Raw genomic sequence first — 12861 nt, 5'->3', positions numbered from 1 at the left:
ATAAAACCCTCCAATTTGATCATGGTAAATCATTCCTGAGAACTGCCTTCTTGCTATGGCCAGTCTACAGCTGTTTTCAAGTGCCTTGGTGCTCACTATCTGACCAGCAGACATCCTTGAACACGCTTAAGCACTGACCCATCCTCTGGAATACAGCATTTCTATTTGCCATGGCTCATGGTTTTATCTCTTGGTCAAGGATAACATGTTTTCCTAGTATCGTCTAGAGAGAAGGCGTTCAGAACAGGCCCATGGAAAACCATGCTAAAACATGAGGCAGACACGCATTGAAGGAGGCTGGATAGGGACATTACAAAGAGGTTGGACTAGCCGGCAACAATAATCTTCAGAAGGGTAGAACACCCTGATAGTGCTGAATTCACATCATGGCTCCATTGCTAAGAGGATGGATTTATACTGTTCCTTTTGGGAATAGGGATTGTTTTGGTCTACTCACAAGTGTTTGTGTGATGTGGAAGCGTCTGAGTATGTGCAACAGACAAAACATTTCTCCTGGGCAGTCAAAGTCTTTTTTCTTTCGCACTTAGAGAGGATAATGGTTTATTTGTCAAACAGCAACACTGCCCACGTAGTAAATTCCACAGAAACCATGGCCACTTTTAAATTAGGGTCTTGTTATGTTTATGTGCAGTTCTTCAGCTTAAAGTTTTAGATCATTTGAATCAAGACGTTTCTTCAGAATTCCTTAAATTAAACGTGCTCCCTTGACTCCCTTGGTTCTGATTAGCTCTGGGGGAAAAAAGTAAACCACACAAAAATCACAAAACCACCGTTTTCCCCCCAGTTGTGATGAGTGACAACTCTTTTAATTACATCAAGAATGAGTATAATCATAGAAAACAAAACTATAAAGCATGTACCAAATAGATTAAAGATTACATAAACTCATTCGAAATAGGACTAACCTATAAAGTACACATTTTTTATTTACCCCATAAACATTTGAACTTCTTAATTTTCAATCACTGGTTTGTGCATTTCTTCATGTTGCATTACTTTTCTGCTGGTTTCATATAATGTTACATAAATGTGGGCTTCTCAGAGTCAGCACAGCTGCATGCATGTGTTGGGCATGCATGATACATAAGTATGGAGTCCAGCATACAGCATCAGCTTACATACAAGTAAAGAGCCACAACACTCACCAACCACTTAGGCTTTGCCAACCTGAAGTAAGTAGAGATAACAGGCTTTATAGACCTGCTGTGGTTTTGTGGAGTTGTGTCACCACGTACGTCCTTCTCAGAGTGATGATTGACATGCGTCACCTGTCAGCCTTTCGTACCAGGTGCCTGCATACTGCTTCACAGAGTGAAGAGGTTGTCATGCGATCGCTCTTCTTTACTGGTCGTCTTTGGCGGCGTGCGCGACGAGCCGTTGGTGGTTTTCGGGGCGCGTGGAAGATGGTCTGCCACCTTTGCCCTCTCTTGCAGGAACTTGTCAAAGTCTTCAGAGAAAAAGGGACAGAATCGAATAGGTGACAAGAAACTGACAGCAACCAAGTTCAAATGTGTAGGTCATAGGTGTTTTCTGTATGTATAGACATGTGAGATCAAGAGTAAGAGATCCCTGAGAGGATTATGTGTGATGCAGAAGGAGAGAAAGAAAGAGGAAAGCGTCTCGTCAGAGCGATAGTTTGAATAATATATTATAATAAATCGCTTACCGTCACTGGTAACTCCCTCTGCCTTCCCAGTCTCAGGCTGTAACATAAAGCAGAGACTGAGTGACAGAACATGCACTGGATTTGAGCAGTGAAGCATTTACTTCTTTACTGTGAAGGAATTAATGTAAAACATGCAGTCACTGTGTTTTTGCTTCAACATTTTTAGACCTAAAAAAAACAATGTGCTTGTCACCACTTGATGGCGCACAAAACATGCAGTCAAAACACAAAACATGCAGTCACTGTGTTTTTGCTTCAACATTTTTAGACCTAAAAAAAACAATGTGCTTGTCACCACTTGATGGCGCACTTGCACAAAGAAAAGCCTCATGCAGATGAAATGAAGCCAAAGGACTATCTGGAATGCTCTTTTGAAAAGAGAGGGAAAAAATGGAACTTAAGTAGTGAACAGAAGTATTTCCAGTGTGTCTGAAATAAGATTCTTGTAATCTAAGAATAGCCTTGTGTCATCACATTTTACCCAATCAGATAGTACAGAACCCAATCTGACACCACAGAACACATTTAGACGCATCTACCATTGAGAAAACCACAGAAGAAAACTGCTACGTCAATAGTTTCAGAAAATACAAGTGTCCAATTGGAATTTATATGTACATAATCACTTGCTACATAAATTCATACATTAGCTTCACTTGACGCATTCAAAACACTTTCTGGTAACAAAACTATCATAGGTGATATGCATGTGATTCGGTCCCCATCCCATAAACAATAATTAGACCAATCAGACAGAGCCAGACAGTAACACCACTCACTTGTCAGCATCAAAAAGTGGCATGTTTGGCTTTTATACGCTTTGTTTTTCCTTTACAAATATGCAACATCTCTGAGACATAAACTGAAATAATAACGAAGAAATACCTCCAACTCCAGAAAAGTGAGGGTTTTTCCATTGCTATGTTTGATTGTGAAGACGGCCTGCATCTACAACCAGTGAACTAAAATATGATGCTTCCACTGACTACACATGCAAGAGTAGAAAAGAGTATTCACAGCTACTGTATATAGCCATTCCGCCTTATATATACTTTCTTAATCATCTTGGACAGTTGCACTGTTGCACTGTTTGTTTTGTATTGTGGTGAAATGTATACTGTGTAAGCACACTCAGAGCCACTTTACCAAGTCAAATTCCTTGTATTTGCAAACTTCTGATTCTGATTCTGAAAAGGTCTCAGCGAGTTACATGGAGGTATCTTTGCGGTGTGTTGGTAACAGAAACTTAATGAGAGTTTATTTGATTATAATGAGCAAGGGCATTGCATCCTCGAACCACTGTCTCTCACCGTTTCTGTTAAAAGCCATTGCTCGATGTCACTCATTGCACCTGTTCGAGGAGCGGGCATCTGAAAGAGAGAGAGAGAGAGAGAGTGTATGTGTGCAAGTGTTTGTGTGAGAGAGAGAGTGAGTGTGTTTGTATGTGTGCAAGAGAGTGAGAGAGAGAGAGAGAGAGAGAGAGAGAGAGAGAGAGAGAGAGAGAGAGAGAGAGAGAGAGAGGGAGAGAGCGAGGGAGGGAGGGAGGGAAAGAGGGAGAAAGGGAGAGAGACAGAGAGGGGGTGCCATTAGTGAAACATTAGATCAGTGACTAAGCCCCTGCTACTCCACCTGCAGTTGCGACATCATTACCCTCCATTCACTCTCATTTCCATGCTTCAAACCCATTCACAGGAGAAGCCCACTTCATAGACATGCTCAAATCAATATACTTCTCAAATCTGCTGCGCTAATGGTTTTCATTGAACACCAATCCATTCAATTCATCCATTGATCATTTCAGAAAGTGACAGGGTCCAGCATGCACCCGACAGACACCCCACAGCAGACTGCACACACCAGCACATCTGATGCCTTCATTATCCTCAGCAAAGCGAGCGGTAGTATTGGATGACAACCCCATGCTGATTCACGAGGGCCAAACCACTCATTCAGTGCAGTAGATTTGAGAGGTGCTTGACAGCTTAGCACTACCATTTTATGCTGGCCCCAGACCAAAGCAGCTGATTTGTAGAGTAATGGTTGGCTGGTTACCCACCAATCCTTCACTGTGCATCCAGACACACTCAATGGCTGCCTGAGTCCATTCGTCATCATCCTTCACAGTCAAATGTGGAGTCTGGTCATATGAATCATGTGAATCCTAAACTGACGCATGACAACACATGGCTGAGGAACTGGAGAATTTTTACTGCAAACTTGTGGTGTTGACTTTGGAAAAATATTTTCTAGAAAAGACCATTTAAATAATCTGCCTTCCCGATCTAATAACCAACACAAAATCAAATGCTCTGGAGACAAAATGTCTGTACGACAACTAAATCACTAAAATGGTCTACTGAACATTCTAGAAACTTTGAAATAGACAGAGATGCCTGTATCAATTATTCAGCACATTGAGTTGATGGGGTGCTTTATTCTTGTCAGAAGTTGACCCGAACGTACAGTGGCTTTAAACCAAGCTAAGAAAAGACATTAAGTTTATGCGAGATAACATCACATGGTCCTATGGTGAAGATGTCAGTGGCCCTTAGCCACTTGTGTTTATTCCAGGTGTCAATACTAAACACTGTGGATATAATCTCTGTTGAGAAATCATGCAGAGAGTCTGCGTAACGTAAATATGGAATCCTGGCATCCATGCTTGTTTACCATCCTTGGGATGAACACCCCTGCACCCCTGCATGTGACCCCTTCCTACCAAGTTGGACAGTCTAAATAACATTTAGTTAGACGGAGAAGAAAACAGTTTCTGGTCCAATCAGATTTCTGCACTCATTACTCTACAGCAAAGTTAATTAGCTAGTAGATTCACGCCTCATAAGTGACTCTGTGTATCTGCTGTACTCGGCCTGTGGGGGTTGTAAAGGTGGATTAGCTGTGGGACTGACCGCGCCCGTGACTTGCAGTCGAGTGTCCAGTGCTTCAGCCAAGCCCTCCACAGCCCGAGGGTCCTCATACCGCACACTATAACACAAACACAAATACACACACACACACACACACACACACACACACACACACACACACACACACACACACACAAACAGACACAGAGATACACACACACACACACACAGAGAACACACAAACACGTAAAACACAATGTCAAATAAAGGGAAATGATTCAAACAAAACACATTGGAAAACACTGTGCTTAAAATGTAATGCTATTTGCATCAAAGAATATACATAATAAAGTTTAATATGCCAATAGGTTTTGTTTGTTTTGTTTCAACACAGCTCAAATTCTGGTAAGAAATAACTCTGTCTGAAAAAGAGAAGGTATTTTAAAAAAGGCTCATGAAGACACGTCACTGGCAACAGAGTCTCTCTGACAGAACCAGATGATGGCTTGCCAAACAAGGTCAGTGTCACTCACACACACTCACAGACACACAGACACACAGACACACAGACACACACACACACACACAGACACACCTCTTCCTCTGCTCTGCCAGAGAGCTGCCCCTGGTGTTAGCAAACATGTCAAACTCGTCTTCCTCCACTGGACCTGCGAGAGACAAGTGAGATGACAGACAAGACAAGAAAAAGAGAAAGGAAAGACAGTGAGGCAGGATTGTGCCCATTGCAACTGCAACCAATAAAATGTTATGTTACAGGGTTGTTTTCTCTATCAGGATTTATCTTTACTTGAGAATACTTGAATATATTCTTGAACAATTCAACTGTTATCAAAACAGTACACATACTAATTGTAAAATTTTGCAAAAACTATAACAACTGCCGAAGTGCACATTACTAACAGATTGACAACCACTTACCAGGACGAGACATCTGATTGGACGAAGCCTCGGCAGCTGGCTGACTGACAGGTGGGTTGGCGACTGACGAATAAGAGGGCGGGGACACGGGGCTGAGGTCTATGAGAGTTTGGTATGCTTCTTCTGGGGTCTGGCAGGGTCAGTGGCAGAGTGTCATGAATAAAACACAAAGATGGAAGGCTTGAAGCTAGTACAATGGAAGAGGAGAGGAGAGGAGAGGGAAGAGGAGAGAGGAGAGGAGAGGAGAGGAGAGGAGAGGGAAGAGGAGAGAGGAGAGGAGAGGGGAGAAGAGAACTCACTGCGGTGGTATTTCTCTGTGCACTGCACCTCTCAAACCTGAGGACACAAGACATCAAATCAGCACGTGAGGAACGTGTTTTTCAGGTGATATTGAATGAAAGGGAACAAACAGTGCATAGCCATAGCAGTGGGGTCGGGAGAGAACGACAGAATGTGTAAACCCATACTTTACACCCATACTTTTGAACACAGATCACTAAGTACATTAAGCCAACCAGATCATCTTCATTTCTGACTGTCACATCAACTGCAAATGTGGCCAGTTCTACTGGGTCCGTTTCTGGGAACCAATGAGGGCAAAGAAGACGTTTCTTTCATAAAGCTAATAGAAGCTCAAGGCTTCTGTAATAAAAGCCTAATAGTAAGAGCACCCAGTACTCCTAAGAAGGGATAACCCTGACATATGGCTCTGCTTACTGTAGAGCAGCTGCATTATATGAGGGATGTAATATGAACAGTACCAGAAGGCCTATTAAGTAAATGTAAATGATTCACTCAGGACACACCTGTCGTAGCGGATGAAGGCATTGTTCAGGTCGTCGTTGACAACCAGCAGCTCACCAATCAGGGCTTCGTCCAACAGTCGAGGGATCAGCTCCACTACCCTCTGCTGCATTCCTTTACACACGCCGTTCAACTGCTGCTCTCGCACACACACACACACACACACACACACACAAATAACAAAACATCATTGTCAGATATAAGTATGTCAGTAGTTTATTCCTATATGACCAACAGGAAACAATATAAGAGTGTCATTATGCAAAACCATGACAAGACAAGCACAGAATGCACATTCAGACCGGAGGTAAATCAGCAAAAAGGAAAGGAGATAGAGATAGAGAGAGAGGGAGAGAAAGAGGGAGAGAGATATATATATAGAGAGAGAGGGAGGGGGAAAGAGAGAGGGAGAGAGAGAGAGAGAGAGAGAGAAGGAGAGAGTGAGACAGAAAGAGAGAGAGAGAGAGAGATATATAGAGAGAGAGAGGGAGGGGGAGAGAGAGAGTGAGGGAGGGAGAGAGAGAGAAAGTGGGTGTGAAGGAGAGAGAGAGAGAGAGAGAGATAGAGAGAGAGAAAGGGGGGGAGAGAGAGCGAGGGAGAGAGAGCGAAAGAGGGTGTGAAGGAGAGAGAGAGAGAGATAAAGTGGATGTGAATGAGAGAGAGAGAGAAAAAAAGTGGGTGTGAAGGAGAGAGAGAGAGAGAGAGAGAGGGAGAGAGAGAGAGAAAAAGTGGGTGTGAAGGATAGGTCAAACCTGCAGCAGTTCCCTGTCTGAGGCCGTACACTCTGTCGTGTTGCTCTGGTTCAGCATCTCCGTCATCACCGTCAGGTTGCCCTTCACCAGGTCCAGGTCTGACTGCAGCTTCTGCCTCTGAGTCACGAGTCATGAGCACATCCCACAGGGCAGGTCAACCACTGCTGCACACATTTGCATGCTCTCACGCAGCCAAGAACTTATCTCTGAATAAAGCCATGCCAAAATCAGCGGGAATAGAACGCTGAGACTGGCTCAGGCGGGTATAACTTCAGGACTCCTGAAGCCTACATATACTGTACATATGCATACAAGTGAATGCACATTTTTTTGAAGATATTATATAGAAAACTGTCGCAAACCTGGTCTGGGGATAAGGAGACAGGTTCAAACCTGGTCTGGGGATAAGGAGACAGGTTCAAACCTGGTCTGGGGATGATGAGACAGGTTCAAACCTGGTCTGGGGATAAGGACACAGGTTCAAACCTGGTCTGGGGATAAGGAGACAGGTTCAAACCTGGTCTGGGGATAAGGAGACAGGTTCAAACCTGGTCTGGGGATAAGGAGATGGTTTCAAACCTGGTCTGGGGATAAAAAGACAGGTTCAAACCTGGTCTGGGGATAAGGAGAGAGGTTCAAACCTGGTCTGGGGATAAGGAGACAGGTTCAAACCTGGTCTGGGGATAAGGAGATGTTTCAAACCTGGTCTGGGGATAAGGAGATGGTTTCAAACCTGGTCTGGGGATAAGGAGAGAGGTTCAAACCTGGTCTGGGGATAAGGAGAGAGGTTCAAACCTGGTCTGGGGATAAGGAGATGGTTTCAAACCTGGTCTGGGGATAAGGAGACAGGTTCAAACCTGGTCTGGGGATGATGAGATGGTTTCAAACCTGGTCTGGGGATAAGGAGACAGGTCCATCTGTCGGTGTGGGCTGGGGATTCTGGGAGGGAGCTGGAGATGGGGTGGGGGTCTGTGCCTGGGGTGGAACTGATGGTTCTGCTGATGGAGGGGATGTTCCATTGTCTGGAGCGCTCTGAGAGTGAGTGAGTGAGAGAGAGAGAGAGAGGAGAGAGACAGTGAGTCAGTGAGTGAGTGAGTGAGTGAGAGAGTGAGTGAGAGAGAGACAGTGAGTGAGTGAGTGAGTGAGTGAGTGAGAGAGAGAGATATAGAGAAGGAGTGAGAGAGGAGCACAGGGAGAGACACAGACAAAGATAAATGGAGACGCAGAGAGGGAGAGAGAGAGAGAAGGGACGAGAGAGGGATTAAAAAAAATCAGACACACAAGAGATTGATGTCCGACTAAATAGCTATGACAACGGGGCTAGGCCTACATTTACTGAGGAAGATTAAAAGGTACAAAGTCCCATCCTGGGTAAACAGAGTATGCAAGTCACCCTTTGTGGAGTGTGGATGGGTGACAGAGCGTCAAGGTCAGTCATAGGGAACTCCAGGCCTCTCCGCCGCAGGTCGTCATACACGCACACCACCCCGGACAGGGACGGAGCGTTCCGGAAAGCATCAGCCCATGACTGAATCAAAAGACAAATATGGATATGAGGGTATTGGACATCAAAAAGGAGATGGGAACAATTCAAAGGAATTAAGTCTGAGGGATATCTTCTGATATTTGCAAGCATAAAACATAAAACATAAAAACCGGTATCAAGTTCTGTTATTTCCTCCCTTAACCTTTTCTTTACTCACACAGACAGAGTCAGCGAAACTGCTATTAGTGTACCACTATAAAAAAAATCAGACACAGGCAAACAGTAGATTTATCCATTATAAAGGTATCCCATGCTACTCCTGCCCAACGGAAATAAGTTTGCAACAGTGGCTGGAGATATTGGGTGGGGGGGGTTTCAGGTTCTGGATCGCCGTGGTTTAAAAGAGCAACTGACAGGCAGCAAGGTCCATCTTGTAGATACACCCTCAGTTCAATAGGACTCTCTATAGGTATGGACTCCATCTTGTAGATACACCCTCAGTTCAATAGGACTCTCTATAGGTATGGACTCCATCTTGTAGATACACCCTCAGTTCAATAGGACTCTCTATAGGTATGGACTCCATCTTGTAGATACACCCTCAGTTCAATAGGACTCTCTATAGGTATGGACTCCATCTTGTAGATACACCCTCAGTTCAATAGGACTCTCTATAGGTATGGACTCCATCTTGTAGATACACCCTCAGTTCAATAGGACTCTCTATAGGTATGGACTCCATCTTGTAGATACACCCTCAGTTCAATAGGACTCTCTATAGGTATGGACTCCATCTTGTAGATACACCCTCAGTTCAATAGGACTCTCTATAGGTATGGACTCCATCTTGTAGATACACCCTCAGTTCAATAGGACTCTCTATAGGTATGGACTCCATCTTGTAGATACACCCTCAGTTCAATAGGACTCTCTATAGGTATGGACTCCTGGACTAGAGCTCTCTAATCCACAGACATATTAGAGTGCGTCCACAGACAAACTGTTGCTGGTAATCGTTTTGAACACTGACCTGAATGAGGCTCAGCACCCGGTCATGTAGCACTGCAGGCGGGTTGTTCTTTGGGAGGATGGTTCGGACCAGCACTCCCTCCACAAACTCCCTTGTGCATACATGGACATGGAATCGGTGGCCACAGTTCTTCACACATGTCTCCAGCACCTGTAACCCATAGACCCAGGTGATTAAACTCCATCTGGAGTGGATAACAAAACACAGACGACACAGTGGCAGGGGCCAGATACAGGGAGATTAATTGTGCTTATGGTTTCTCCAAAAAACCCTCAAGGTTCTCCGCAGTTTACTTCTCAAACAAAAGAACCATTTCAGGTTGATTGATTGTGCAAATGAGCTTTGAAGTAGACCTTCAAGGTTCTGCTGTGAGAAAAAAAAGATGTAGAACGCTTCCTTTCAAAGAGTGCAGGAGCCGCAGAGTGGTAAACTTCAGCAGACGTAAACCCCAGGTCTGCCCACACATGTGAGAACATACTAGGCCAAAAAAAACTAGCTTCTGCTGCACAGACAGGAGTGTGGGAGCACACACTTACAGTTAGCGCCAGCATGACCTCTCTGAAGTTCTTGTTCCCCACCACTCTCTTCTTGATGGCCTTCATAGCATCTTTGGGTCTGTATATATATAAAAAAAGCAGAGGGCACAATTTTTTTTTTAGAACCCATTGGAGTTCACTGGACCCAGTTCCTCTCTTCCTTACACTTCAGAGGCTGGTTAAGTTTAATAGAGATTATACACACACACACAATCTAGTTAATAAGTGTCTAGTCAGTCAACCATATTGCCTTTCTCTGTCTGGGAGTCAGGGCTGACAGGAGTGAGCAATGGAGAGAAGCTATTTTAGGTGACAATATTCAACTGGACAGAAACAGATGGCCATAAAAAACTATTGCAAAGGACATCTTTCGTCTTCACCATTCAATTGGGACAGAAATTGATGCAAAGATCATTAGCTGAATGAGAGAAAGAGAGAGAGAAAAAAAAGAGCGTGAGAGAGAAAGCGAGAGAGAGAGAGAGAGAGTTACCCACCCATCCTCTGTCTCGTTGATGATGTCACAGATCTCGATGTTTAGGCCCCAGTCTTCAGACTGCAGAGTGGGGCTGGTGGCTCGTTCTGACAAGGGGACATGATAGTTCAGGAGTGCACTCACATTCACCTAGTATCTCCATGATGGAACATCACAGTAGAAATGTGTAGAGTACCGCAATGACTTTTCCTTAGGAGCTTTTTCATGAATGAAGGCTCTGTGTCTAGACTATTATTTCAATGCTATTTACAAGTGCTGGTTTTTTTTCAGACTGGAGTTTGTAGTAATGGATATTTAAATGTAAAAATCACAGAATGAATGCAGTATCAACACAAAGGAAATATATTTAAATTGAAATACTATTGCTTAATAGCATCTTTTTTTAACTTTGAACACAGATTCTCTCATGAAAATGGTTCTGCTTCAAGGGCACATTTGTTATAGGTGTGGCATGTAAAGTGTAAAGGGACTGAGATGAAGACGCGGAGAAGCAGAGAGAAGAGACAGACTTTTGGAGAGGGAGGTACTTTGGAGGAAGCTAGCAACAGTTAGTTAAAGTGTTATAAAAAAAAGTTAACAGCACTACTTTTTACACCTAAACAAACCTCAATATTATTTAAATAATGAGGTATCTAATATAAGTATATGTCAAGCTGGATATAAACAAAATATTTAACTGTACAAGTATTTCTTTTGAAATGATTACCACAGGAATTGAAGTCAACATGATCAGTTTAGGGATGCTCCCTTCAAGAGCTGAGAAATTCCTGAGAACTGAGAGAACTACTTGAGCTCCTGACATTTCCTCAAGGGAGGGATCTCACAGTCTCTCCCCTTGTGATCCATACCTCAGAACCTCATGAGGTCCTCCCCGGCCTCTGTGCTAAGTGCTTATAATTCCCTAAATCCCCCTACACACACACACACACACACACACACACACACACACACACACACACACACACTACTGCATGTGACTGTCAGCTGCTTTTGCACACATTGGCTCAGAAGTGGATGAAGCATTTCTGACACAACAGTGAAAGAGAGGGAGGATGTGAAAGAGTTTGATGACGCCTGGGGAGACAGCGCACTGGGTGATGTCACCATGCACATTTGTCAGCAGGCATCGAAAGCGCGAACCCTTTGGTTGTGCTCTAGAGTAAAAGTGGCCAAACCGTGGTGCCATTATTTGCCATGTAATTCAACCAGGTCGGGACGGCTCCGCATGACCCCGTTATTTGAGCTTGAACTGAATCCTGACACTGTATCTGTTAAGACAGCGAGATGTCTACGACCTTTGTTACAGGCCAGATACCTTATGTCATGCATGCCAATAATGCCAGATCTAAGAACATCACAGCGCAGTGCACCTTAAACGGATTGTTTAAATTACTATATTGATTTAGTGACCCTCTACATTTTAACGAGGTAGTAACTTAAAGAAAATGAAAGCAAAAACTCTTAAATGGACATAAAGGAAGTGAATGTTCAACAGGACGATAACTGAACGGTAACTTCAGCCCCTTATTACAAAAGTTGTGACTTTGACAAGAGCCCGCCCCACATACTGTTGCATGGCTGATTCGACAAAGAGGTTGTCATTTATCAGAACATTACCAATCACACGCCGTATGCGGTTGTGTACACACACCTATCCCCCAGCATTTGCCATTTGACTCGTCGATCAAAGACTGATCGTTACTGTGCATTTCGGCGAGTGTGCAGTGCAATACATATATAACAATAAAAATAACGTGTCGTTCATATTGTCAAATTGTACTCTCCGGTTTTTGTCACAGTGTGGACCATTTACTCTGTGAAAAGAACTAGAATCACCAGAGCGTTGGTCTAAATATTTCAAACAGCTTTGTAGTTGTCTTCGATGCAGAAGTCAGTGTAAATTGGCGTAATTTAAAGGGGAGGGAAAACATTTTAAGACAATCATCAAACTTCCTGACACTTACGAATTCGTTGTCCGACGGGAGAAGAGAATGGGCTACCGACGAGAAAATCCATTTTCTGTAATGGTCCGGCCAAAGTTATTCCTTTGATGCTACCACCTACTCCTTCGATTTCCGTGCTATCACTGGGCAGCGCGCAAAAAAAAACACTGACTGAACTGTGGACGCGCGATCACGTGAAAGTAGCATGCGGGCCAGGAAATAGCCCGATAAGGTAATTTATTTATGATAAGACCTGGCAGCATATACAAGAGAATGTGTCCAAAACACTCGCAAGCAACTTGCCTTGAATGTTCAAACACTAAA

General features: G+C 43.7%; 1 protein-coding gene across 1 annotated transcript; it reads right to left on the bottom strand.

Moving 5' to 3' along the window:
* Positions 1–963: 963 nt before the first annotated feature.
* On the bottom strand, positions 964–12655 carry LOC308375872 (target of Myb1 membrane trafficking protein). Its single transcript, XM_080852070.1, has 16 exons — positions 12559–12655; positions 10596–10680; positions 10102–10180; positions 9566–9715; positions 8443–8577; positions 7938–8081; positions 7050–7166; positions 6300–6433; positions 5793–5829; positions 5494–5623; positions 5150–5222; positions 4597–4672; positions 3744–3848; positions 2998–3057; positions 1688–1724; positions 964–1468 (listed from the first exon to the last, which is right to left on the bottom strand). The coding sequence occupies exons 1-16, from the start codon at positions 12608–12610 to the stop codon at positions 1326–1328; spliced, it is 1557 nt and encodes a 518-aa protein (XP_080708196.1). The 5' UTR covers positions 12611–12655; the 3' UTR covers positions 964–1325.
* Positions 12656–12861: the final 206 nt, after the last annotated feature.

The sequence above is a fragment of the Sprattus sprattus genome (assembly GCF_963457725.1).
Source record: "Sprattus sprattus genome assembly, chromosome: 1".
Taxonomy (NCBI): Eukaryota; Metazoa; Chordata; class Actinopteri; order Clupeiformes; family Clupeidae; genus Sprattus; species Sprattus sprattus.
This window is presented reverse-complemented; position numbering and strand designations above follow the sequence as displayed.